At 38.7% G+C, this 25677-nt stretch overlaps 5 protein-coding genes across 9 annotated transcripts in view; 4 read left to right on the forward strand and 1 right to left on the reverse strand.

The window, feature by feature from the left end:
• The first annotated feature begins 597 nt into the window (after positions 1-597).
• Positions 598-6143, forward strand: LOC103482274 (kinesin-like protein KIF20A). Its single transcript, XM_008438324.1, has 18 exons — positions 598-811; positions 912-1007; positions 1391-1510; positions 1580-1718; positions 1794-1978; positions 2066-2159; positions 2407-2553; positions 2627-2738; positions 2813-2875; positions 3004-3150; positions 3236-3401; positions 3485-3649; positions 3744-3889; positions 3981-4146; positions 5177-5300; positions 5373-5440; positions 5510-5629; positions 5735-6143. The coding sequence occupies exons 1-18, from the start codon at positions 734-736 to the stop codon at positions 5954-5956; spliced, it is 2358 nt and encodes a 785-aa protein (XP_008436546.1). The 5' UTR covers positions 598-733; the 3' UTR covers positions 5957-6143.
• Positions 6144-7245: 1102 nt separating this feature from the next.
• Positions 7246-12946, forward strand: rgs9bp (regulator of G protein signaling 9 binding protein). 2 transcript variants are annotated; one of them, XM_008438327.1, is made up of 4 exons: positions 7246-7376; positions 7462-7740; positions 10415-10721; positions 11209-12946. In XM_008438327.1, exons 2-4 carry the CDS (start codon positions 7645-7647, stop codon positions 11589-11591), a joined length of 786 nt encoding a protein of 261 aa, XP_008436549.1. In that variant the 5' UTR covers positions 7246-7376; positions 7462-7644; the 3' UTR covers positions 11592-12946. The 2 variants fall into 2 exon arrangements, with proteins under 2 accessions (XP_008436549.1, XP_008436548.1); XM_008438326.1 differs by having other exon boundaries at positions 7246-7740.
• A 578-nt stretch (positions 12947-13524) lies between these two features.
• mcur1 (mitochondrial calcium uniporter regulator 1) lies at positions 13525-18704 on the forward strand. Of its 3 annotated transcripts, none has more exons than XM_008438328.2 (9): positions 13525-13958; positions 14409-14525; positions 14610-14713; positions 15688-15789; positions 15982-16023; positions 16188-16259; positions 17191-17244; positions 17318-17442; positions 17876-18704. In XM_008438328.2, exons 1-9 carry the CDS (start codon positions 13676-13678, stop codon positions 17940-17942), a joined length of 966 nt encoding a protein of 321 aa, XP_008436550.1. In that variant the 5' UTR covers positions 13525-13675; the 3' UTR covers positions 17943-18704. The 3 variants fall into 3 exon arrangements, with proteins under 3 accessions (XP_008436550.1, XP_008436552.1, XP_008436551.1); XM_008438329.2 differs by having other exon boundaries at positions 13526-13958; positions 17318-17432; XM_008438330.2 differs by lacking the exon at positions 17318-17442.
• Positions 18705-18902: 198 nt separating this feature from the next.
• dph2 (diphthamide biosynthesis 2) lies at positions 18903-23426 on the forward strand. The gene is made up of 7 exons (XM_008438334.2): positions 18903-19016; positions 19189-19357; positions 19451-19563; positions 20110-20330; positions 20409-21089; positions 22767-22949; positions 23076-23426. The coding sequence occupies exons 2-7, from the start codon at positions 19208-19210 to the stop codon at positions 23198-23200; spliced, it is 1473 nt and encodes a 490-aa protein (XP_008436556.1). The 5' UTR covers positions 18903-19016; positions 19189-19207; the 3' UTR covers positions 23201-23426.
• ncf2 (neutrophil cytosolic factor 2) overlaps positions 23417-25677 on the reverse strand; it is a 9333-nt gene continuing 7072 nt past the window's right edge. Inside the window, exons 10-16 of one of the 2 annotated variants that reach the window (XM_008438332.2) lie at positions 25334-25402; positions 25109-25163; positions 24989-25017; positions 24755-24894; positions 24566-24671; positions 23604-23721; positions 23417-23529 (exon numbers count right to left, since the gene is read on the reverse strand). In XM_008438332.2, the coding sequence (XP_008436554.1) occupies positions 23438-23529; positions 23604-23721; positions 24566-24671; positions 24755-24894; positions 24989-25017; positions 25109-25163; positions 25334-25402 (609 nt within the window). In that variant the 3' untranslated portion in view covers positions 23417-23437. Of the gene's footprint in view, positions 23530-23603; positions 23722-24565; positions 24672-24754; positions 24895-24988; positions 25018-25108; positions 25167-25333; positions 25403-25677 lie in introns of both variants that reach the window. The other variant, XM_008438331.2, reaches the window with a different exon arrangement.

The following is a 25677-nucleotide window of genomic DNA, read 5'->3' on the forward strand; positions in this document are numbered from 1 at the left end:
TATATGCGGTGTGAACTGGGCGTGTTTGCCTACATTTTCCAGATGAAATTGGGAAATGCTTGGAGTATGAGGAAGAGTTGACTCAGATGACTGAGAAGTGGGTTGAAAACTGGGTCTGCACCATTTACACACCAGCAGGGCTGTCTGAGGGGTGGGTGGGTGAAGATAAAGCTATTTTAGATAGATTTACAGTTGTTGCATGCCTAAAGCTGACTCAAAAACTAGAGCATATGCATTGCTTATCATGCGACCATTACACAAGTCTTTACTTTTTGAGATCAAAATGCTAAATGACAAGAAGAAACAAATAATCTGTCGAATTTATTAAAATCCAGTCAATCTTGAGAAGAAAAAGCATGATTATCAGAAATAAACAAAAGGTGCTTGCTTTGATGAGTAATCTCCAACCAAGGTGTTGATTTTCAACTAAAACTCCTCCTTTGCTTGTTCCTCATTGGTTCTAGCTGAGTCATTCGCCAGCTGACCATTAGGGAATGGACCTCAGTGTTGGAGCAGAAACCTCCTCTGTAGTTGGTCCCACAAGATGATGATGTGGGTAGGCTCACACCTGCTTCCAATAAAAAGTGATCACATGTCCCTTTGCCACTTTTCACCAGTATATCTTTTTGCAGGTAGTGGCAGAGTGGAAGCTCATTTCAGGCTGAAAAGTATTTGATTTCTCCTTGAAATCAAAGCTTTTCCTCAGTAAGAGCACTGTTTTGATTTCACCAAAATGGAAAGTAAGAACATGCAGCCCGCTGACATAGATCTGACTGGGGAGTTTTCTGTCTTCAGTCCTTCACTCCAACAGGTAAAGGTTTTTATAGCCTATTTCTGCTCCAATCAAATCACTTCAGACCGACAACGATGCCATTCTACCTGAAACATGTATGTTTATTTTCTCTGAATAGACTGCGATGTCTTCTGGTGCTGAGCAGCAGATGATGCAAATTTACCTCAGAGTTCGGCCCTTTTCCAAAGAGGAGCTCTCTGCCAACGAGGATCAGGTGCAGTTTTAGGCCTCAAGTAACCTTTTCATCTTAGTTCACATCCAAAGACGGTTCAACCAGAGTCTTGTTTACTGCCAGAGTTTTAGTTCTTGTCCAGCCAAGGCAAAGGGTTTAATGACTTCGCGTGTTGCATTAAAGTAACCATTCATTCACCAGTGCTGTTTCAGTGTTGCAATGGCTTCCATCTTCTAAAGAAAGCTCTTCAAAACAGGTCATTATCATGGAAAAGGTCACAAATGTGATTAGAAGCTATTTTACCCCCTTGGGTTTAAGGTACAATTGAAAGATTGGGCATCGACCCGTAAGTTATTGAGGCATCTTGAGTAAAGTTTTCATCTTAAATTATTAAACCGACCCATACCCCTTTCGTCTCTGGTCAGGACTGTGTTGTGATTGACGATGGCCAGACTGTGACTCTGAACGCACCGAAGGGATCTGCCACCAGGAAGAGCAGCGAGAAAGGAATTGGCTTGTCGATCCACAAGTTCTCCTTCTCAAAGGTTTTAAGCAAGCTCCGCACCTCTTTCAATATCTACGCATCAGATTTGGCTTAATTTTGCTGCCTCTAGGTTTTTGGACCCCAGACAACACAAGGCGAACTCTTCGAGGACGCGGTCAGAAGCCAAGTGTTTGATTTCTTGGAAGGAGAAAATGCTTTGATATTCAGCTATGGCGTAACCAATGCTGGGAAGACCTTCACAATCCAAGGTAAGTGTACAAGCACCCAACCCTCTGTGAATAATCGGGCACAATCCCTGAATTCAGACTTTGAAATGCATTTAGGAACACCAAAACATCCGGGGATTCTTCCACGGGTGTTGGATGCTGTCTTTAGCTACATTGGAGGTCTTCAGTACCATGGAATGGACCTAAAGCCATATCTGATGAATGGCGCCCAGTTTCTGGATCCTGACCAAGTCAAGCAGGAGAGGACTGCTAAAATGACCGTTCTTGCTTCAGTCAAAGAAGTGAAACCTTAGATTTACCTCCAACTTTTTACCAGTCACCTAAAAATGTCTCGGCATCGTTGTAACTTCGATGTTCTTGCTCTGCAGGAATGCGATCATCAAAGACTCAGCGGTAGTTCAGAGCCTTCGATCTTTTCAGATATCACTCTTTCATCATCATCTTCATCCAACAACCTGGCAGGTAGAACCCAACTTGGGGAAACAAATGCTCGTTAATTAATTTGCAACTAAAAACTTTCTTTTAGTTGCAAATTAACTAAAGAGAGGTAAATTTTTTATCCTTAAATTAAAAAAAGACATTGGGTCTTCAAGTCTGGCATGAAAATCCAACGTGTGTTTGCCAAGATGGTGGCAAACATTTTCTCTATTTTTCTATATTTATTTTTTGTCGCATAGCATCTACTATTTTTTTTGTTTCTTCATGGCAGAAGCCGGTGGCGACCAGTTTGCCCTGTGGGTGGCTTTCTTTGAAATCTACAACGAGTGTGTGTATGACCTCCTCCAGCCATCTCAGTCCAAGAAGCGCTCCCCTCTTCGCGTGTGTGACGACGGGGCTGGAAATGCTTATGTGAAAGGTGTGAAACATGCAAATACAAATGCAACATTTGACTTTTGCAGTAACTTAAAGACTCTTTATCTGACTTTAAGATCTCAAATGGATTAACATCCAAAACCTGAGTGAAGCCAACAAATTGCTGCAGTTTGGAAATAAGAACAGAAGTGCTGCAGCCACTAAAATAAACCAGTCATCCAGCAGAAGGTGAACTAGTAATTTTTTCATCTATTTTGTTGGAATTGGGTCTGTGTGTTTATTTTCTTTTTTTTTTTTTACAGTCACAGTATATTCACCATGAAGTTGCTGAAGATCGACAGACAAACAGTGGAAAGGATTTCTGAGTAATATTGATATCAGATCAGGACATCCTAACTTCTGAAATTTAAATCTCAACATGAAGGCTGCAAAATATAATTAAAGATTGTCCTTTTCTTGTTTTTTTGTTTTTTTTGGTGAATAACATTTCCAGGTTCTCTCTCTGCGACCTGGCTGGTTCGGAAAGATGCAACAAAGCGAAGACATTCGGAGAGCGGCTGAAGGAGGCTGGGAACATCAACAATTCCCTCCTTATTCTGGGAAAATGCATCAGTGCCCTCCGTAGCAGTCAGGCTGACAGGTAAAAGGAGTTGGAAGCTGGTTGCTAACTGTTGGGTTTACATTTACTTTTTGTTTAACTGGGACAACTTTGTGTCTGTGTCGAGAACGAAGGTCGCCTACATTCCGTTCCGAGAAAGCAAACTCACCAAGCTCTTCCAGGCTTTCTTCTGTGGCAAAGGAAGAGCCGCGATGATCGTCAACATCAACCAGTGTGCGTCCACTTATGACGAGACCCTCCATATTATGAAGTTCTCTGCCGTCGCCAAACAGGTTAGTTCAGGCAAGTGGACAACAAGGTCATTCCCAATTAGAATGAGACTTTATGCAACAAGTGCTTTTTTTTTCCCCCCCAGGTGGTTCAGGTGATTCCAGACAAACCTGCAGAGTCTTCAGTCCCTTGTCTGGTTGGCCGGGATGGGAAGCCATTGATGAAGAATGGCGTTCTGGAGGGCTACCCATCTGAAGATGAGCTGTTTGAAGAAGAGGACGAAGCGGACATGTCTTTGCTGCCACAAAATGTAAAACTAACAACTAGCTTACTTCCGCTATTAATATTCTTGACGTTTGTGGCTCTAATGAAAACTCTTGTCTGCATGGATTTCTCTTTTTAAGGATAAGGATCTTCTGAACATAATTGAGAACCTCCGAACTAAATTTCTTGCCGAGCGAAGGAAGAACCTGGTCCAAGAAATGGAAATCCGTAAAGAAATGGGGGATGCCATGTTGCAGCAGCTCCTGGAGAGCGAAGAACTCCGCATGTATGCTCAGTGCTGTTTAGATTCATCTTGGGTGGTTCACTTTAACAAGCCATTGTTGTATGAATATATATGTATATTTTTATCCTTAAAGCCGGGAGGCTGAGGAGCTGAAAGAGAGTTATGCAGAGAAACTGGAGAACACATTTGAGATGTACAAAGATGCGATCAAGGATCACGCTTATCAGAGTGCGATGAGCAACCTGGAGGATAACTATGTGCCGCTTGACGCATTCACTGCTGAACAGGAGAAAGCTGAGGTAATCTTTTTTTTTTTTTTTTTTTTTTTTTTTTTTAACCCCACAGTGAATTAAAACATTTGAAATGTTCTTTCACATTGAAAGAACTTTTATAGAAGTGATCCAAACAACAACAAAAAGACAGATTAAATACAAAGGGGTGATTATGAAAGACTATTTCATATTTATAACTGCAACTGGCTAAACTCGAATTGCAAAATATAGTGGTGGTAGTTTATAGCTTAAGTCATTGGTATTACAGCTCCTTGATTGGTCCCAGCTTAGCAACCATGAAATTGATTACATTCAGTTTTGATACTTGCATATTTATACATATGCTAGTATACTATGTATAAATATACATAGTATACTTGGTTTCAAAGGTTTTGTGCCATCCTCATTTACATTTTTGTTTTTTTTAACATTTGTCACATTTCAGTAGTCTTCAGTGTTTCCGAACATTAAACCAACTTGAGGGTGGTGTGGTGATGCAGGGGTTAAGCACAAGGAGGCCTTAGTCCGTTCGATTCCCGACCTGGTGACCTTTCCCACATGTAGTCCCTCTCTCTCTTCACCTACTTGCCTGTCTTAGCACTTTCAAATAAAGGCCACTAGAGCTGAAAAAAAAAACCTTAAATATTACATAAAGATGAGGCGAGCCTACAAATCATACAGTTTTAAAATTGTTCATTAATGAAGTTTTCTATGCATATTGGTGTGCACATTTAATAATTTCCATGTTATTACTTCTCACTTAATTACACAAATATAACCGATCTCCACTACCACATAAACAAGTTGCAGATTATTTCACTTGTCCATTATTATGTTGATTGATATCACAACACTGAACTACAATAGTTATGTATACTTGCTTTTCTCTTGTTTTTTTTGTCCTCCTTTACCTAAAAATAATAGAACTCATTATCCAAAACATAGGACAGAACTTTAAACATTTTAAGTTGGCAACTGGCTACATCACGTGACATATTTTACAATGCAGTTTCTATTTATAAATATGATTTTTTTTTTTCTTTTTGTTTTTTGGTAGGCGCTCAGATGTAAAGTGTCTGAGTTGGAGGACTTGCTGTCCAGCATACAAAGAGGCGTTTCTCCAGTGCTGAGAGTGGATCAGTGGTCTCAGACGGAACCTTTGCCAGATGCAGGAGAAATGGGTAAAATGTTTCCTCTCTCTCGTTCTGAGATCTCGAGATGCGTTGATGTTAAATTACTTTTTGCCCACACAGATGATCGAATCAAACGTCTTTGCCAAGAAAACAGTGCCCTTGAGAAAATGTGTGAGGATAATAAACAGGTAACGGTGTCAGAACCTCTCACTTGGAGACTGTTTAAACTCATAATGACGTAGATGTTTGGTCTTCAGCTCATTTTATATTTGGAGAAAAGGCTGGTGGATCTTAACCAAACTCTGCAGCACGTCCAGGATGATTTTCTGGAGAAATCGGATGATGTGGAGGCTCTGCGGAAGACTGTTGACGAACAGGTGAGACGATGTCGCCGTCACGGACAGAGTTCAGAAACTTCCCACGGTTGCGGTCGTCTTTTGAGTGTAAAATGTTTTGTGCTTCTCCCATGGATTGGACAACAGTCCAAATCCATGGGAGAAATTCTGTGCCAGAATGCTGAAAAGGACAAGGAGATCGCCTCGCTTAAGGCTGAAATCGAAAAGCTCTCCCAGAAGTCTCCAGTGCAGCTCAAGACCAAGACCAGGAGAGGCTTACTGGCCAACATCAAGGAGGTGGTTTCATCCCCTAGGAGGGGCCCGTCCAGCAACAGCCTTGTGAAGCCTCCCAGGACTCCCAAGTACTGAACATCCCACCGTCTGTGCTTTGGTGTTTTTTAAGTGTAACTTTGTATCTTAGTGACTTAACTCGGCAAAATGTTTGAGTTTATTGAACTGAGAAGTTCTACACAAAGTTTCAAATGTAATTTATTTTCAAATAGTTTGTTTTACATTTTAAATGTTTTTGTTAATAAAATTCTATTGTTGATCCCCATTTCTTGACATTGTAATCATTGACTTAATTTGACTTGATTTAAAATACCAGAACACAGCAATTTCTTCCAAACTGCTTTCCTCACACAAACATCTTGCTCCCTGACCTCCCTGTTCATTAGGATTAAATTAAAACACAGGTGGACTCCAATTGTTAATGGGAGTGGGAACTCCAGCATTAATTTGACATCAGACCAGCTTTCTAGCTCAAAAGTCAACATGGTGACGCCTGTAAACATTGTTTGAAATGGTTCCTAAAACATTTTTAGCTTTACTTAAACAAATGTCACTTTTTAGGCCCTTCCGGTAGGCTAATTCCTTGCTGTCTGTAGTCGATGCTAGCACCTGCCATATTGAAACGTGAAGTTCGTCATATTGGCGAGTTGCTCCCATTCTCCCACTGGGAAATCCTACTTCAGAGGGCTTTTTTTTCCTACTGGGTAGTCAGAATTTCCCAGTTCAGAGTATAACTGGAATGCAGCATAACTTGGTGACATTGGACAGAGCTGGGTTTTACCAAATTATAACATAATCAGGGCCGGCTTTACAAGGACGTGGGCCATGGGCTGGATCCAGTTTAGGTGACCAATCCACTAAAGAAAATTTATTTTAATAGTACATATTACAGCAAATATGTCAATAGGTAGGCAGTAACTCCCATGTTACCAAAGGAATTGACTAATTTTATCATTTTCAAAGACTTGAATTTTGTTTGTATTCATAAAAAATCCAAAATACTAATACAACTCCCCTAATTTGGGCAGATAAGCTTTGTATAAATTACAATGTTTCCAAAACATGTATTATTTAAAAAAGAAAAATTGGGACCTTGGGCTGCTACCCCTGTAAGCCTTCTCTAAAGTCTGGCCTAGATAATAAATGTATTGAACTAAAGGTGGAAATATTCATAAGTTAAAACTCCATCACTACTTTTTTTTTTTTATTGCACATTTATTTGTATTTTTTCTAAGTGGATGCGCTATACTACGAACCCTAGCCATGGGACGACTGCGTGAAGTGCAGCACGTTGACCTTTACAGATGAGTGAAGGAGGTGTATCCTGTATGGAGCGCTTGAGGTAAGGGAGCAGAGCCTCCTCGGTTAGTGAAAGGACCATCGTGGCTCAGGCTGCCAGCTGCTCTCCTGTCTCGGTGATGGTTAATGAGATTAGCAGTCCGTCTTAGCCTGCGTCAGTGCAAAGGGGTCAATCACTGGATTATCATCTTGCTTAAGAGTTACATCAGTTTAATATACTTTTTTCTTTATTGCTTTCACTTTCCAAAGCATATTCAGCACGTACAATTGCACTTTATCCGCAGATGGGGGTGCTTCGCTCTGCAACATGCTTCGCCTCGGGACCGAGCGCGTCCGGGCTCTCGGGCGCTGAATGAGGCATCTTCCAGGGAGAGAAGAGGAGCCGGGGCAGCTGGAGAAGTGAAGGGCAGTGGGGCCGAGATCTCGCCTGCTGTGGCAGAGTCTGAGACTCTGTGCAAATCATCCCCATGCCTCTTGTAAATAACAAAGTTGGCGATGATTGCACGGCGAGTGGAGACAAGGCTTTGGCCGATGGAAAGGCGCTGGTGGACTCGTTGATAAAGGTAAGCGGCAGCAGGCTTTTATTCATGCTTTCATAGCTGAAGTTGATGCTGTGACCCAGTTCTAGCATGTCAGGTTCTACCAACAATAATAAAGTCTTTGTGAACATTTGTTTTAGATGTTTGATCTTAAAACATAGCCCCAAAAAGAATGGAAATATGTGTAAAAAAAAAAAAAGATTTTTAAACATAATTTGCTATTTTAAATACATCCTCACTCTCTCACTATGCCCAGACATGATCATACACAAAAACAGGAAAAAAATCTTTCCCCCCCGCAGCTAAAAGAGCACTCTCTTTGAAAAGAATCTCCCAGTCCAGTGCATCTTTGTGCTCCTCTATTAGCTAATGTCATGGTCCTGCCATGCAATACTGTCCCCACACTTGGTATCAAATATAATTTTTTTTTCTTTTTTATAAACATTTTCTTGTAGTTTTGTCTATTACTTTAAAGTTTAAACATATTTAAATAAGGATTTTATATCTTCCTGCTTAATGAAATAAATGTATTGGTGCTGAGACCACCTTCATGTCACCACCAAAATATATATATATAATATAAAATTTTATTTTAAAATGTGTTACATGAACTGACTTTTCCTCTGAATACTGTCATCTCTGATTAACCATGCATGAATATGTTACTATATTTTATTTATGTAACATACTTTGGTGATTAAATTGAACAAAAATCAATTATATAAATAAAGAGTTATTACCATGTTGCATCACAAAAAAAAAAAAAAATGGGGGCCTCTTGTACTCTGGTCCACAAGGTTGTTTTGGCTTATCTAGAAATAGATCCACGATAATGGGATTATATCTAATATTTTTAATGAATGAAACCATGGCTGCTAATCACCTGAGGCTAAGCTAATGGTTCTTTATAAAACCCATGAACTGCATGATAAATATCATACCAGACAAACTGTACCTTTTTTTCAGAATACCTAGGTCCTTAAAAGTTCAGTCAATGAAATGTTGCCCCTACAAGTCCAAATTTGTATAATATGTATTATAGTTTTACTGCACTGACTAAAGTTGTTGTAGGGATGTCTTTGGGACATTTGCATTGCCGTTTATGTATTTGCTAAGATGACTAATAGATAACGTTTAACGGAGATTAGTGGTGCTGTGGTTCACGTGACATGAAAAGCCGCGGCATATCAGTGTTTATCTACAGCACCTTGCAAAAATATTCACACCCTGGAACTTTTTTTTGCATTTTGTCACATTACAACTACAGACCTCAGTGTAAATATTTAAGATTTTATGTGAAAGAGCAGCAGAAAGTACTGCCAATTTCTAAAGAGGAAGTAAATGAATGTGCACTACTTATTTATCAAACTTCTTCAATTGAAATCTGAAAAGTGTGACTCTCTTTGTGTTTGGAAATCGGATGTCCAGAGTTCCCAGTCAGGGATGTAAAAAGAACATTTGTCAGACTGAGAAGACCCGAGTTCAGCAACCAATAAGGCAGCTTCCTGTTTAAAACATAGGAGAAGTCGCAATTAGAGACTATTTATCAGCACTACAACTGGTTTTTAGAGTTTTTTATGTACACATCACCCTAACAACACCATCCCCACTGTAAAACATGGTGGTGGCAGCATCATGTTTTCAAGATGTTTTTCTTCACAGGGAAGCTGGTCAGAGTTGATGTGAAGACAGATGAAGACAATGACAAAAAACATGAGGCCAGAGCTACTGTGGAGTAGTTTAGATCAAAACATATTCTTGTGTTAGAATGACTCAGTCAAAGTCCAAACCCAAATCCAATTGCAAAGCTTTAAAAACTGATGATATTTAAAGATTTTAGTCCAACTGATCTTCAGTTTTAAAATAAATAAATAAATTATTTATTCAAGAAAAACATTTGGTTTCTAGGTGTGCAAAGCTGGAAATACGGACCAAGAGACTTACAGAGACATACTTTATCAAACTGCTTAAAGTGGTTTGATAAAGTATGGATTTAGGGAGAATTAATATAAAAGCACGCCAGACTTCTCAGGTTTCTTTTTGTAAAAAAACAAAGACTTATTTTTCTATAAAACAATTATGAGCTACTTTGCATATTATACCATTCTACTGAAATATATCAAAGGTTTGAGGTTGGAAATCTGGAAAAGTTCAAAAGATGTCTAAATATGGCGGCTGTTTGAATGCTCTGTTTGAATTGTTAATTCCCAGGTGAAACGATAGCTAAACCAAAAACAGATATATGAACACTATGGTATACTGACATACTTTTCTGGGAGAATAAGTTTTAATGTGAATTTTTTCTTGTTTATAGTCACTGAAATTCAGCATCTGTGTGTGTGTGTGTGTGTGTGTGTGTGTGTGTGTGTGTGTGGTGTGTGCGTGTGCGTGTGTGTGTGTGTGTGTCTGCGTGCGTGTACTTGTTTTTGTGGTCTTAAAGGGTCCAAACCACAGGAACCCACCACAAAGAGGAGCCCTGTGTCTTCATGGGGCCCAAAATCCAGTGTGTGTATGGTGTGACAGGAATCATTAATTTTGTTGTCTTTTAAGAAAAGATACAACGAAACACTAGGTTTGCAACACAGTTACTCTGTTTTTAACATGTAATATTGTTTTATGTGCTGTCCTTGATTAAACAAATTCAAATTGAATTGAGTTGACGATATAAATCCCTTTTTTTTTTCTCTCTCTCTCTCAGGTTGTGGCTTGCTACCGGCATTTAGCCTCATGTGTGGGTGGTTGCACAGACAGCCTGCAGCTCCGCGATGAGTTGAGGCAAACGAGAGAAAAGGCCCAAAAGTTGGCCGGGGACATCTGCCACCACCTGACCTCACACCTCAGGGACAAGAGCCTGCCCGATGGACAGCGCAAGGAGATGGAGCTCCTCTGGGTGGCCTTCTCCTCATGCCTGGAGCTGCTGCACGTTGACATGTGCAAAGTTTTGAACATCAGCGGCATTGTCTCGCTAGCCGACTCTGCATCACTTGTGCATACTGGCCTGGAAGGTAGGTAATAATCTGAATGCGTCACTACCCGACCCTTGTGAAGTCAACGCAGAGAGCTAGGTTGGTCAAGCTGATTGGTCAGCAGGCCAGTCAGCATGTTTGAGAAAGAAAAATGCTTTCTCAAACATGTTTTGCATGTATGAGAAACCATGCAAAACACGGCTTAAACAGAGAATTGTTGAATTTATTGTATTACTTTACTCTCACTGTTTGATACCAACAGTATCAATCATCTAAGACCAAAGTTTTAGATGAGTTAACACCATTAGAGGGCGAGGATGTTAAAATGAAAGTTTTAACATCCTCACTGGTGCTTTAATTTAGATGCTGCTGTGATAACAGCAGGAAGCTGCAGTTTAGGAGTGCTCCATTTAGGCTAAAACAATGTGATCAACAAATAGTTGTTGTCAGAATATCTATTTGTTCTCATTAAAACTTTTCATAGTTTTTATGTTCAAAACACGGTTTGTCACCCTTCGCTCAACAGGAGGATGCAGTGACGTAGCGGCCCGGGCCCTGAGTTTGCCCAACCTGAACCAGGCTCAGACGGATTCCCTTCCTGCTGGCCTCGAGAGCCAGGAGTGCAACACCATGGAGCTGGAGATCAGTCAGATTGACCGCATGATCGATGACATGGAGATGAAAGTCAATGTGCTGCGTTGGTTGGTGGAGCCCCACGGGCCGCAGTACGCAGACCCCCTGAGCAGCACTGACAGCGCCTCCATGGCTCTGCTGTCCATAGACGAGGAGCAGCAGGCCCCCACATCACAGCCCCTGTGCCAGCGCAGCCACATATTTGTGCTCTTACTGCTGCTTGGTGTTTTTTTCGTAGCGGCCACTTTATCTCTCTGTATTTTTTTTTTCTCATGAGCAAGACCTTAAGAAATTTAAATTGATCATCTTTTTCTGAAAGTGAAGAAAAATTACTTATGTGTTTAAACAGTGTACCAGACTTAATCCAGATGCAAGCTAGTACACAATTTTTTACACTACATCTAACTAAATACTTTGATTTTTAAGTATGCCACTTAGGACTTGATTCATAATCTGAAATTGAGTGTAGCCCAGATGGTGAATTTTCCTTTTGTTCTCTGCTCTCTGAAGTTATCAGTAACAAGTTGGAAAAATCAACTGGATCGCCTCCTGAAGTTGGATGTCCCTGAACAACCCTGAACATAGCATTATTAACTTGTTAAATCAATAACACATTCATGTAGCACTATCACATTTTTTGTAAAAATATTCCTCTAGGGCCAAAATGAAATCCTCAATTATTGCTAGCTTGCAAGACCAATAACTGTAAGCTTGCATGGCTAAAGGCTGCTAGCCTAGTTATTAAAACTACATTCTACTTGCTCTCAAGTTAGAGACTGAAAAACAAAATCAAGAACATCCTTAAAATCTGAATTTGTTTGTCTCTAACAGCTAAAAATGCAACATATCTTCCATGGATGTATGAATTTGTGACGGTTGCGTAAATAAGCTAGCTATTGATAAGAACTTTTGACAGTTTGAGTCTTGTTAAACCTTTGGTGCACATAGAGCTATGAAAATCTATTTTTCCGAACATGTCCTTTCAATGTTTTGAACACATTAAATGAAGAGAGACATGTGATTGACAGCTTGTGTTGCTACTAGTAGTTGACAATAAACCAAAGAGCAAATCTCAGTGGAAATCCCACAGATTTCTACTGAGGCTCCTATATGAGCCGCGGGGAAGTTCGCTGGGAAACTGGAGCCAAGATTTAGTTTTTCTCTGTTAAATGTAATAAAGTAAGTAAGACAGAAAAGCTAACATTTCTGTACATTTTGCTTAATGATTGGAGGGGAAAAAAAGAAGCTAGAATGACACTTGCAACTTATTTATTCTGATTGCCAATGTAAGCCCATAGGTGCTTATGCTTGGCAGAGGATGTGATAATTTATCTTTTTTGTATATAATCAGCACTCTAAACTAAAGGACTACAATGATATAAATACATCTACTATGGATAATGAAAGTATAAAGTTTGACGAAACCCTGTTGTCGTTTTTCTTTTTTTTCCCCAGAGGGACAATTTAATAAGATCTACTTTTGAAATGAGGTTTCATTAAAGCAAGCGAGCGCACCACCAACACGGGATAGTGTTTAACATTTATGAATCTTTAAATTGTCATACTAGCACTGGGAACATGCAACGGATTCCTGTCAGAGAAAGAAATTAAAGAAAACAGTGTAAACATTGTTCATTGAGTTGTGTTATTTAGTGTGTTATTTTTAATGGACCAGTTATTGTGTAGGTTTTGCAGCTATAGACAAATTAGTAATTATCATGGGTAAGGGCAAATATGTCTTCTTTGGACTCAAATGATTGCTACTGCTTGATCTATACATGAAAAATTTACAATAGAATATTCATTCTGTGTTGCCTTATTATGAAAGCTTTTGTTTAGGTAATATTGAAGAATTTTAATTATCACTTCTCAGTCCCCACCTTTAAAATTAACCACATTTTCAATCTCATGGTGTACAATGAAAAAAATGTAGGCAAATAGTTTAGTAAATACTTTTAGCAATTTATCTGCATAAGCGGAACCTATAGACAGAATTTGTGCTCATGTCCTGATGTTCTTTATGCACTCGCCTCCTGTAAGCACAGGAATTATTAGATATGAAATATAGGTCTACTACATAAGCATAAATATAGTTTTGTGTTTGAAATATTGGGAAAAGTCTGGAATAATTTTTAAATAAATTTGTAATCATGCAAACTGCACGATTGGCGTGTTGTGCGCTTTATTTTGACAGGCGAGACAGGAAGTGTACAGGTCAAACTTAATTGACAATGGGCCATTTACTGGGTGAAATGCGTCGATGACAAAACGAAAAGGCGATATCAACACTTCGGAGATTGTTAACAGACAGGGGATCTGCTTTGGGAAGGACTTTCTCCACAACGACGCAAACTTTGACCATGGTGCTGAAACAGCAGCCTCGGCTGCTGCTGAAGCGCTTCCGTCTGAACCAATCACAGAGGCGCTTTGACCCCGCTGCTTTAATCCAGGACAGGGCTAGTAGGTGTGCAGCAGCACTAGTATCGACCATTTCCCCGGTTCTGTGGAGTCTGACAGCTGGCAGCACCTCAGTTCTCACCGCTACATCTCCGCCTAACTCTGAGCGGCAGCCACTAAGATGGAGAAGAGCTCCAGGACTGAAGGTTACGGTTTTCTCTGCCCTGAGAAACATCTCCGTACGAGGTAAAGCTGCTAGCTTCTTCGGTCATTGAGTTTATTCAGGTCTAAAATGTGATAACGTGCAGTATTAAACCTTCTCTGAAGACTTTTAAACTCCTAACTTTGTTTAAAACGTAAGTGTTGAACGCGTACTTAAAGTTTTTCAAAATAAAAGCTCTTCAGGTCAGTTCAGATCACATTGACGGCTTTAATATATAAATAGTTTAAAAGACATGTTTTGCGAGGTTAGCCATTTTATGAATGCCTCAGTATCTATTAGTCAGCACAGCGCAGGCCACTTCAAAGTCTTTTTGCTGTTTTAATATCAACCCATGCCCATATAACACTGTTCTGTTTCCATAACACAAATTTATTGCTCGCATTCCATGTGTGTTTGTGCAACAGCAAGTTATAAAACTAAATAAAATTTAAATATCTTTAAAGTTTTGATAAATTTGTTATTTTCCCCTTCAGAACTGAATACCTCCTCCAGGGTCTTCCAATACGATCTGAAACCAGACATACCAAAAGCCGAAGGCCGCAAGCTGTTTTTTGACACTCACGCAGTTGTGCGACTCCTTGAGGAAAATGGTTTGCAACTTGCATCTTTTTGAAGTGTTGAATTATTTTTAAAAAAAAATGTAATTGTGGTAATTTCCATTTTTTTAATATCAGGATTCAGCACTCAGCAAGCTGAAGTGTTGGTTAAAGTGCTGATGGGGACGACAAACTCTAACATGGATTTGGTTTATACTGACATGGTGACTAAAGTGCAACAGGTGAGACTCTGAACGATTGTGCACACCGTATTTGTGGTTTTCATTTAGCAAGTACAAAATCAACAGGTGTCCAAATTTTTTCGCCAAGCTGAAATAACTCTGGGGGAGGGCGGTCACAAACTTTTTAGAATTTTTGTTTTTAATAATAATTGCAAAAACCATCTTATGTTTTCATTTTTACCTGAAACCAAACATGACGGCCGTCACATTTCTCCAGGCAAGTGATTGATAACACACACACACACACACACACACACACACACACACACACACACACACACACACACACACACACAGAGATGCTTTTACTGGTTTGCCAGATAAAAAAATAAAAAAATAACAACAAACTGTATCCTAATTTTTCCAGGTTGATCAGATTTTTCTACATTTTTTGTTTTTCCTTTTGACAACCAGAACAGTATATGGCTCACTCTTGCTTCATTTTGAATAGTTTATTAAACAGGGATTTCCAAGTCTGCATTTTAGCAAAAATGGTTGTTTTTACAAAAAAATTTATACAATTAAAAGCAAAAAAAAACCTGTTGCACCTTACATTTTTCATTTTCGTATCTTAAATTGTCTGTATTTTATTTATTTTTTTTGAAAGGCTGCATCCTAACATTGTTTTTAAATCTGCATCCACTGCCTGAACTGGCAAATCCAAATTTAGGCTATTCTTGAATTCTGATCAAGAGCCACCCAAAGTCGCTTCAAGAGCCACACATGGCCCACTGCCCGCACTTTGAACACCTCTGCAATAAGGCTTCACCCCTCACCTCCACAATAAATGTGTTATTTAAAAATAAATAACACATTTATTTTTACAATTGAATCATGACTGTTTATGTTAAACACATTAAACAGAGTATGATGCCAACAAAATTTTATTGCACTGCCAGGTGAACCAACAACAATCAAATCTTATCTTGAGTCACTTTTTAATTGTCATTTTTTTTGTTTTTGTTTTTTTGCAGGAAATCATGTTGCAGCAAGTAATGTCTAAAATAGCAGTTGTAAAAAAGGACATGATTATCCTTGAGAAGAGCGAGTTCTCCACTCTTCTCACAGAAAATGAGGTAAAAAACAATTATCAAGAAGGTTTTTTTTACCTTACTTTGTGCTCAGAGCAGCTGGTTGGTTTATTACATGAACCAAAGCTTATCTTGCTTTTTTTTTTTTTGTAGATTAATCTAAATGACTGTGGAGTGTTTTGTGTTACGTTTCTGGTCTGACTGCTTCGGGTTTTTTTTTTTTTTGCTATTTCTCAGAAACTCAAGATCCAGTTATTACAGCTCAAAGTCCAACTGGCTGTAAGTGCTTATTTGTATTTTCTTTTTAACTCTGTTGTTTTATTAATACCACCATAGAAACCGTGCAAAGCAAATGGTTTAAATTTAGTTCTTCTTAATTGAAACTCAGCATTATTTTCCCTTGTCGGGTTCCCTGTTCTTTCCACTTCTCTTCCGTCTGGCAGGATGTGATGAACAAAGTACGCTCGAATAATATTTTGGACCTGAATTTGGAGAAAAGCCGCGCAAAAGAGCTGGTGAGTTTTATAGCCGGGTTCAGACCAATTTCTCTAAAGGATGTAGATCTATATTAGATATGGTAAACTGATTAATAATGACCTGAGGATCTTTATGACACTATCGACTTCAATGCAGTTGCACTAGACACTGTTGGCTCTCTTAAAATGCTCATTTCAGTCAGAGCTTTGCACATTTAGACAGATTTGTAGGTGATTTGGATGACTACCCCCTCCCCCTGCCCCCAATAACTACCCCTTTGAAGGAACTTAAAATGTTTATTGCATAAGAAAAAGAAAACTTTTTTGAAAAGTTACATCACTGTTTTAATCATCACTATATCACTGGGTTTATTTATAGAGCTATATATTCCTTTGACTCTCAGTTGTTAAGGCTTCACGAAATTCTTTTAATGAAACATTTGAATTTTTTTTTTTTAATAAATAAAGTTCATGTTAACCTTTCCCAGTATTGTTGTCTCTGTCTTAAGGATAACTGCTTTTATCCGGTTTAGCTCTCTGTTAACAAAAAAATTTGTTTCATCCAAATGCCTGGATTGGGTGTTTTTGTCATGTAAACATGACATTAATTTGTTGCCAATTAAAAACATATTTGAAAACCTGGCCTGGATTTCAACATCAGACATGTTTGTGGTTAAAGCTTGACATTTAAATATGGTGACTGAACTGCTATTTAAAATTTTTTTTTTTTTAATAGAGACCAGGGATTCTGCTTTCAAACTCTGAATTTCTGAGTTTTAAGCTTAAAAATTGGGTTAATATAACTTAATCCTGTTCCTCAGAGCCTACTCTCTGCTCCAGTACATCAGATTAAAATGTCAGCATTACGTTCTGTATAAGTCTGTTAAGGGATACGTCTGTTAATTAACCATTTATTTAAGCCAGATGTGGCAGCATTAAAACATTTAACCTAAAATGTTCTTCTTTCCAGAAAGCACAACATGAGAAGAAGCTTCTGGAAACAAGAACTGAAATTCTGGAAATGGTTTGTATAAATGTTATACAGTTTTTAAAAAACTATTATTTACTGTATTTTTTCTAATTGCATTTTTGTGCAGACAGCAGAGCAGGATCGCCATCTAACCCAAATAAACATGAAAATAGACACTGAAGTAGCTGGTCTGAAAACCATGCTGGAGTCTCATAAACTGGATACCATCAAATATCTTGCTGGTACGAAATGGTAATTTATTGGAGTTAGGAAAAATGTTCAAGTGTTTTAGAATCTTTCAACACTAAAATCATTAACAAAAAAACCTCCGAAATTTTGCGATTATTTTCAATTTTCAAGAGAAAACAAGGACATTTGTGAGTAGGGAAAGTTGAAAATGTGTGAGAGGAAACTCAGAAATTGTGAGATTAATCGGAGTATTCATAAGTGCTTAAATGTGAGGAACCCATTTGGGGCCTTTGGGAAATAATCAACTTAATATTGTTTCAATTAAGTAATTATTCCTATTAAATGGATAATTTTCTCAAATCTATTTCAGTCCATCACTCTTCTATGTGTGTTTGTGGAATGACCTCTTCAGTGATGCAACCATAAAAACTGTTATAAATGTAATAAGATACTGCTCTTTAATAATGACTTCTTCCCATTTTTCTTTATCCTCCAGGTTCGATGTTCACCTGTCTCACTGTGGTTTTGGGTTTTTGTCGTCTTTGGATGTGAGAGAAAGTTGACAAAAACTGTCGACTCCAACGATGCAGTCGACAGTGAAGCCAAGGAACGTACCAGCTAAAGAGCAGCTGTTTCATGACGAATCTCAATTATGTTGTTTTATTCCCGTTATTATTTGTGTTTACGGACAATCCAAACACTTCTGATGTTTAAAAAAAAAGAAGAAGTTATTTTTCCACTTTTTCTTTCATTAATACTTTGCATTTTCTCTACCAGTTAAAACCAGTTGTGTGTTACTACAATGGTTCTAAGTTTCTCTGAAGGTGATAGATGCATTTAATAACACTTATTTCCTACCAGTATTTATTCATAATGACGGCTTGTTTCCTCTGCAAACTCAAGATGTCAAAGAACTCAAGTGATGTTGTGATGCACTGAAAGTTGTTCTGGTAAAAAAACAAAAAATGTCCATGTACCTGTAATTGAATATTGATGAACTCTTAGTAACATAATTATTTTTGTTTTAGTAAATCTCATCTGGTCGTCAGTAAAACCTTTTGACGAAAATAAATGTATTGTAGGTGCATATTAGTTATTCTGCTGGTAGCAATTTTATTTTTATTTAATTTTTTTTTAACATATTTTCAACAAAGCCAATTCAGTACTGGCATCTCTTTTAGTCGAAGCATTTTTAAAATGTAAGCATATTTTTGTACCCTGTAAATGTTTTTATGCATATCACGCTGTACATGTTTATTACTAAAGTCTGTTGAATTAATTTTCAGATTGTTTAATTGAAATAAAGTTGTATTTGGCCAACCTTACTTGAAATCATCTCTCCGTGGTGTCGCGCATGAGCTGTCGAAATGCAATATAAATACTTTTTTGTCAAGCGCTTGGAAAACTATATTTGGATAATGAAACATGTAGACTGGAAGTTCTCACATGTTTGCGCAAATAAACACGCAAAACCGGACTTTCTGGTTTAAAACGCGAGAACGGTTTGGATTTTATTTTGAAAAGTACGTGAACCGGAAGTGTTCCTACCTCCCCCTCCTGTTGTACTCTGGACACGTGTTTACGTTTCCGACAAGCATGTAAAGATTGTAGCAAAACTACCTACATGATACTTCGCTGTAAGTTACATATTAAATGCCGGCTTGTAACAGTTTAATTTGTATAATTGTTACAGTGAAATATGATACTTTTTTTTTTAGCTAGCGGGGACAGTGTTAGATCGTCCTGACTTTTTTTATTTTGTATTATTGACGTGTAGTGGTGTCAACCTTAAAACGTTTGTTTTCGAAGACATTTGTAGCTTACTGTCATGGCTGATGCGTTCAGTAGCAGCTCGGAGACTGTGATTCAGCGTGTGGTTGACGTTAGCCTGAAGGAAAACACCCCTGCTGAAAAACTCATCGAGTTATATCAGATTACGAAGACATGCGCGTTCATCAGCGAGCATCACTTTGGAAAGGTAGCATAAAAAAACCGATAAATTGTTTTTAACATTGGATGAAAAGTAGATATTTGTGATTCCTGTGTGGTGTATCTGTTTGTTTTTTTCCAGGTTGCTCTGCAGTTTCCCGATGAGTTGCTGGTCGACTCGGCCGCTGTGGCTGCGGAGATTGAGAGAAAAAGTCAAGCCAAAACGTTTATTTTGGGAGATACCTCTTATGGCAGGTACTAGTAATTTGTTCAACCTGTCCAGTATTTTACAACTGTTCTTTGGGATTTTTAGCAAACAAAATCACGGATTTATTTTAGAACTATATCCAATAAATTTTTATAATATTTCCTCATTAAAGCGCTACATAAGTCTACATCTAGAAGGACATGATGATGGAAAACAACAGCAAAAAGTCAGATTGGACATAAATTTAATTCTGTACAGAACTTAAATAATTAAATTTTTATTGGGCCACATAGATCATGAACTATAACTTGATATCAAGTAAGGTTGAGGCAGCAGTGTAGTCAAAGTAAGAAATACTGCCGCCTGCAGGTGGGAGTTAGCAGTTACTTAAAGCAAATGTTTCAACAATTTTTGAGGAAAATTTGTAATATATTCACAGATACATTAGTATAAAAATATATGGAGCTATGGGTGGGGTATTGAATTAGAATCTATATTGCAGACCTTCTGGTTTGGTTTTCGTTTTTAAGATGGATGAAATAATTTCTGATCTGAAATTAACCTGTGTGGTTCCCCTCATTCTCATTGAGCAGCTGCTGTGTTGACGAGGTAGCAGCAGAACACGTCGGCGCTGACTGCATCGTTCACTACGGCAACGCCTGCCTCAGCCCGTCCAAACGACTTCCCGTCATGTATGTCTTTGAGAAACTGACCCTGGATGTAGAGAAGTGCGCCGTCTCTTTCAGGGAGCTTTACATGGACAAACAGACACACATCCTCCTCCTTTATGACGTCAACTATGATCACGCTATCGGCAAGTTTTCCCAGGAAAACATTTACTTCTTTGTCAACTTTCATTGAATTTGTTAATCTTTTCATCTTTTTTTTCTAGGTGATCTTCTGACGCTCCTCTCACCAGAGTATCCAAACCTTATAGCCACTGAGCTTGCTGTTGAAGGGGAAAACTGTTACAGTCATGGACAGATCAATAAAGAAACCCGTCCATCTGAGGATGACAACAGCCAGACCGTTTGTCAGTTCGGACGACGGTTCTCCTTAAAAAGTGGCTCATCTCTAACGGATTACCGTATGTTCTACGTAGGCCCGGAGGGAGCCACGTTGCGAAACTTCATGATGACCTGGAATCGCTGCTCGTTTTGTTCTTTCGATCCTGTATCAATGACAGGAAGGGTTGAGACTGTGAACGTCAACCGTGCTCTCATGAAACGCTACTATGCCATCGAAAGGGCCAAAGACGCTAATGTGGTTGGCATCCTCGTCGGCACCCTGGGCGTGGCCGACTACCTCACCATCATCCAGCAACTCAAAGAGACTCTTCACAGAGCCGGCAAGAAGAGCTACATGTTCGCCATGGGGAAGCTTAACGTTCCCAAACTAGCGAACTTTCTGGAGATCGACATCTTCGTGCTAATCGCGTGTCCCGAGAACTCGCTGCTGGACTCCAGCGAGTTCTACAAGCCCGTGGTGACGCCGTTCGAGATGGAGGTGGCATGCAACAGGAAGAGGGAGTGGTCCGAGGAATACGTCACAGATTTTCGACATCTTCTTCCAGGTTTGATCACAGTTTATGGAGTAATAGTTTGGAAGCTAAAAAAAGCCTTAAGCCCTGTACCAGACTATGGATTGTTTGGTAGATTTAATGAGATTATCTTATACACAAGGGTTACAATGTAGTCCTGAAAAGTCCGGAAGAGTGTTCAATCACCAGATCTTAGTATGGAAAATATTTTTATTTCCAATCCCCTTGGCAATGTGATACAATATGAATTTCTTGAAGTAAGTTCATCCATCCTTCTCCTTTCATAGTTAATCTTTCTATGTATTATGTCAGCAAGCATAAAAAATGCACTTAGTTATTAATCCATCCGATCTTTCATTCATCCGTCAAAATCCAAGGCACTTTGAGGTCAGTATGCTTCCATCCATCCATAACTTTGTCTTGTAACATTAGAAGTCAAACATGCACTAATGGAGAACTAATATAATTCTCCATCAAGGCATGATGGAGAAATGCACTGATTGGGGCATAACAAGGAAAAACATTTCAATATGGCTGAAACATGGGCGTGGCCGACTACCTCAATCTGTCCATTCATCCATACACCAGTCAAGTCAGTTAATGTCAAACTTTCTCAAAAAAAGAAATGGCAAAATGTCACAACGTGAGTCGCACCTTTGTATTGCTGTATACCTCTATTTTCATAATCTAAAGTCTGAAATATCTGCTATAAATTCATAATCAACTTTTGTATTTTTATTTGCGCTGGAACTCGGTTAAAAATAAAAAGTGAACTGACTTAATTGCATTTTAATTAAATCTACATCGGCAACACTTTCACAGTTATAGACATATGGGCAACATGTATTTATTGTTTTTAATTTGTTGTTTAGGTTATTCAACCGTCAGATTAGCACAAAGTGATTTTTATACCCAGTCAGCTTTCAGGCGTGTTGTGAAGCCCTGATCATTTATGAAACTTCTTTGGAAAAATACTTCTGTGGACGCTGACATTAGCGTTGGTGACGTCTGTGCTGTTGCAACATGTTTAACATTGAGATGATGTTTTAGGCTAGAATAGCTTCGCTGATAGGTTAACTCCTTTTAGCACAACTTGCTCACAACAATAGTCTTTTCCGGTTGCCCTACAGATAATTTTTTAAAGTAAAAATTAACCCCAGTGGGCCTAAAGAGGCAGATTTGTCGTCCATCACCGTTTGTGTATGTTGCTTGTGCGTCAGATTTATGGGTGTACCAGAAACACGCAAATACAAAGGTTCCAACCAGAACCTTTGTATGTTTAAAAAAATAAATAAATAAATGTGATTTTGTTCAAATTTTGTAACGCATCAAAATGTATGTAATTTATTAATCAAAATTAACGCAGTAGAGTTAAATTTTGTAATATTTAAAAAAAAATGCTCCAGATATTGGCTGTACACTCTGGGAAAGTATTTAATTTAGAAAAGAAGAAGAACCTGTGCTGGAATCCTGACCACATTTTGCAGTAAAGTCGACGTCTTTAACAAAAACAACAGAGAGGTTTTCCATTACTGAAGGGACGTTAACGTTTCCTCCTCTTCATCGGCATTCTGATTCGTCTCTGCTGCAAATTAACTTCCTAGCTGCTCTTTATTTAGGGAGAAAATAAAGATCGCAAACATCATTTCACGCCTGCCGTTTCTATCCTTTATCAACGTGTTTTTTTGGGGGGTTTTATCCTTGGGTCAGGTGGACAGAGTCACGTGCCGATGGCCGATCAGCAGGAAGGCGACGACGAAACTGACGTGTCGTTGATAACCGGAGCACTGCGGAGTCGGAACCTGCTGAGTGGTGAGCCCGCAGTCTCCTCCTTCGGGTCTTCAGTGGTGCTGAGGAACCAGACTACGACCGTCGCCGACGCAAACTCAGCAGGTACAGAACAGTCAGAGACATCCAGTATACTTATTTATTGCTTCTTTTTTTTAATAGCATGTCCAATGCTTTGACACGGTGGATCATATACACTCTTGTGAATACGCTCCTTTCGTTGTTTTCTAGCGACTTTCCTGGCAGGTCGAAGCTGGCGAGGCCTGGAGCAGAAACTGGGGGAAACTCCTGTAGTAAAGGCAGTGCAGGGCAGGAGAGGTATAGCCATCGCCTATGAAGACGAAGGAGCGTCTTGATGACGCCACAATTTATTCATTTTTGAACGGACTCTGTTTTTAAACTTTTGCGTGACAACTTTTGCGCCAAAATACACATGTTTGTATTTTTTCTCAAATATCACCCAGCATCACTTTATATTTCAGTAATATTTAATGAACACCTGAATGTAACATGACTTAAATCACTGATTACAGTTATTTCTTATTTTCTGCCTTGTGCACAATAAAAAAAAATTATAATAAATTTGCATAAAGTTATTGTCCATGCACAGGAACTTCTTCTGCAAATGATGCAGGAAATATACCAGTGTTCCCATTACATTGCCCTTCCAACCAATCCTGGTTTACTACAGAGAGAAAAAGAGAGACAGAGTTTAAATTATTTTATATTTGCAACATGTTGAAATGATTTGAAACTCACCTTTGGAGAGCAATTTGATTTTATCTCCTTCCTGGAAGCTCAGATCTTCTGGGTTTGAAGACTCGTAGGAATGAAGCGCCACCAAGTAAACCTCCTTCTGTAGCTTTCCATCACTTTGCTGTAATTACAAAGCACACTCAAAACTTCAGAATGACTGAAGAATCTAGTTGTTTTTTTCATTTGCCTGAATTTAGAATGTGTTTCAATCAAGAAAGTACAAAAATGTGGGAAAAAGCTGAAGAAGTTTCTGCTATAGATTCTTGGTGAACTTTAATATGTTTTCAAGTGAATGTTAAGGATGGAGAACTCTATAAATTTGCGTGGGATTTTTTTCCTTTGAAATGTGCAGGATCTCTGTATTAGGATTCTCTACACAAGTAAAAAAATAAACTTTGTTCATATTCCTTTGAAAGATATTGATTGAAAACGTACATGTAAGGCTAATTAAGTTCCGTCACAAACAGGGCTGCACAGATTGCACTTTTCTGGACGATCACCGATCTTTAAAAAGTCTGACCTGCTAAATAAATTTTTTTTTTCCTTCTGAAAAGTTACACATTTACCACTCTAAAAGTAAAATGTATTATTAAATATGCTGCTTAGATAGAGATACATGAAGTCATAGTTTTGAATATATTGGTTTAATTGATGTTCTTCTGAAACCAACATTGGGGGGGAGGAGGAACAGGAACAGTTAGGGGTGCACTGATTTGATTTTGGTCAATACGGATTATTTAAATTTTTGTCTAAAAAGTCAGTAGGTTGGCAGCAGTAGGGCGATTATTGTTAGCTGCACACATGCACATGTGGCCTAGGTAGTGGTTGGTTTTCAGAACTTTGCAGAAGGTGATTGGTTTCACTTCTATCTGCCGATCACCCAAAACGGAGGAGATTGGTTCCTATTTGTCGGTGCAACATTAGTCACGAGTAAAGCAAACACAGAAACCAAACCACCACCTTACCTCTTTGGTAGTACACCACAAGGTGATGCGCCCACCCTGAGCACGACTCCACACATCTTCCATCTCAGTGTTATTGTCAATGAGATTTTTCCCTCGAGAATCCGAGCTGGAAAAAAACCCCACACTGTTGCATGTGAGTTTTACAGCCGTAAAAAATCACACAGACGACAGTTTGAACGGAGCTTGCACCTCAAGGTGATCGCAGTAGAGTTGAGGTTCAGCTTCTTACTGATTTTCTCTATCAGAACCACGTAAGAAGACCCAGACGACACCAAGACAGCAAAGTTGAAGGTGAAGCGGATTTTGACAAAACAAGAATTGTCCTCTGGCTGCGAGAACGGATAACAATACAGAGTGGAAATGTGTAAATTGAAACATCTCAATGTAATAATTGTAGTACTGGATAGGTGAGCATCAGCATACCTGCTGTTGAGTGCTGCCAGGACTAAGACCTTCCAGGTACAGAATGAGGAAGAAGAAGTGTTTACATCTCTTATCAAAAGAGGATTTTAAACTCAGTTTGCTTGACCAAACATGCCATACCTTGAATCCTCTCTGGTATTCTCGGAGGATCTCGACTGTGAAGTCGAGCCACACCCTGCTGATTTCCAACGAAAATGCAAAAAAATGAAAATTACAGCAAGACTGAGGTATGCTCAGAAATGTAAATTTGGACAAATGACATTGGAAGATGAGCGAGTTAGTTGAAATGTATAAAAAAACGACAAAAAGAGGCCAAACAGCACAAAAAATGATTCATATAAATACCTTGATTTTTTTAGAACCCAGGGAGATATCCAGGGTTGGCTCCAGATAGTTGTACGGAACGAGTCCCTTCTGCAGTGGACATCATACTGAATTACTATTTATTTATTAAGCTGAATTATTATCAAGTGTTGCAGTGCTTCCCCCAGTAATTGGCAGCGCTGGTAAAGATGTCTGAAAGAGCTTTATAAGTATTTTTCTCGGATGGGTGGATGGAAATCATCTTTCATGATTGAAGGGCATGTTCACTTCTTAAAGTTTAGGGGATTTACGAAGTTTTCCTTCATTAATTGTGCTTGATTAACCTTTACACATCTTTACCAGAGGTGTCCATAGGGTGATATATA

This window comes from Poecilia reticulata, linkage group LG20, assembly GCF_000633615.1.
Source record: "Poecilia reticulata strain Guanapo linkage group LG20, Guppy_female_1.0+MT, whole genome shotgun sequence".
Taxonomy (NCBI): domain Eukaryota; kingdom Metazoa; phylum Chordata; class Actinopteri; order Cyprinodontiformes; family Poeciliidae; genus Poecilia; species Poecilia reticulata.

What these genes read in the sequence shown, in the direction of transcription:
- LOC103482274 (XM_008438324.1), top strand. Translation starts at nt 734, where the DNA reads ATGGAAAGTAAGAACATGCAGCCCGCTGACATAGATCTGACTGGGGAG. An exon ending in TGTCTTTGCTGCCACAAAAT is followed by an intron (nt 3,650 to 3,743) that starts GTAAAACTAACA and finishes TCTCTTTTTAAG; the next exon opens with GATAAGGATCTTCTGAACAT. An exon ending in GAGAGCGAAGAACTCCGCAT is followed by an intron (nt 3,890 to 3,980) that starts GTATGCTCAGTG and finishes TTATCCTTAAAG; the next exon opens with CCGGGAGGCTGAGGAGCTGA.
- rgs9bp (XM_008438326.1), top strand. Translation starts at nt 7,645, where the DNA reads ATGCCTCTTGTAAATAACAAAGTTGGCGATGATTGCACGGCGAGTGGA. An exon ending in TGGTGGACTCGTTGATAAAG is followed by an intron (nt 7,741 to 10,414) that starts GTAAGCGGCAGC and finishes TCTCTCTCTCAG; the next exon opens with GTTGTGGCTTGCTACCGGCA. An exon ending in TGTGCATACTGGCCTGGAAG is followed by an intron (nt 10,722 to 11,208) that starts GTAGGTAATAAT and finishes TTCGCTCAACAG; the next exon opens with GAGGATGCAGTGACGTAGCG.
- mcur1 (XM_008438328.2), top strand. Translation starts at nt 13,676, where the DNA reads ATGGTGCTGAAACAGCAGCCTCGGCTGCTGCTGAAGCGCTTCCGTCTG. An exon ending in GAGAAACATCTCCGTACGAG is followed by an intron (nt 13,959 to 14,408) that starts GTAAAGCTGCTA and finishes TTTCCCCTTCAG; the next exon opens with AACTGAATACCTCCTCCAGG. An exon ending in GAACTGAAATTCTGGAAATG is followed by an intron (nt 17,245 to 17,317) that starts GTTTGTATAAAT and finishes ATTTTTGTGCAG; the next exon opens with ACAGCAGAGCAGGATCGCCA.
- dph2 (XM_008438334.2), top strand. Translation starts at nt 19,208, where the DNA reads ATGGCTGATGCGTTCAGTAGCAGCTCGGAGACTGTGATTCAGCGTGTG. An exon ending in GCGAGCATCACTTTGGAAAG is followed by an intron (nt 19,358 to 19,450) that starts GTAGCATAAAAA and finishes GTTTTTTTCCAG; the next exon opens with GTTGCTCTGCAGTTTCCCGA. An exon ending in CGCCGACGCAAACTCAGCAG is followed by an intron (nt 22,950 to 23,075) that starts GTACAGAACAGT and finishes GTTGTTTTCTAG; the next exon opens with CGACTTTCCTGGCAGGTCGA.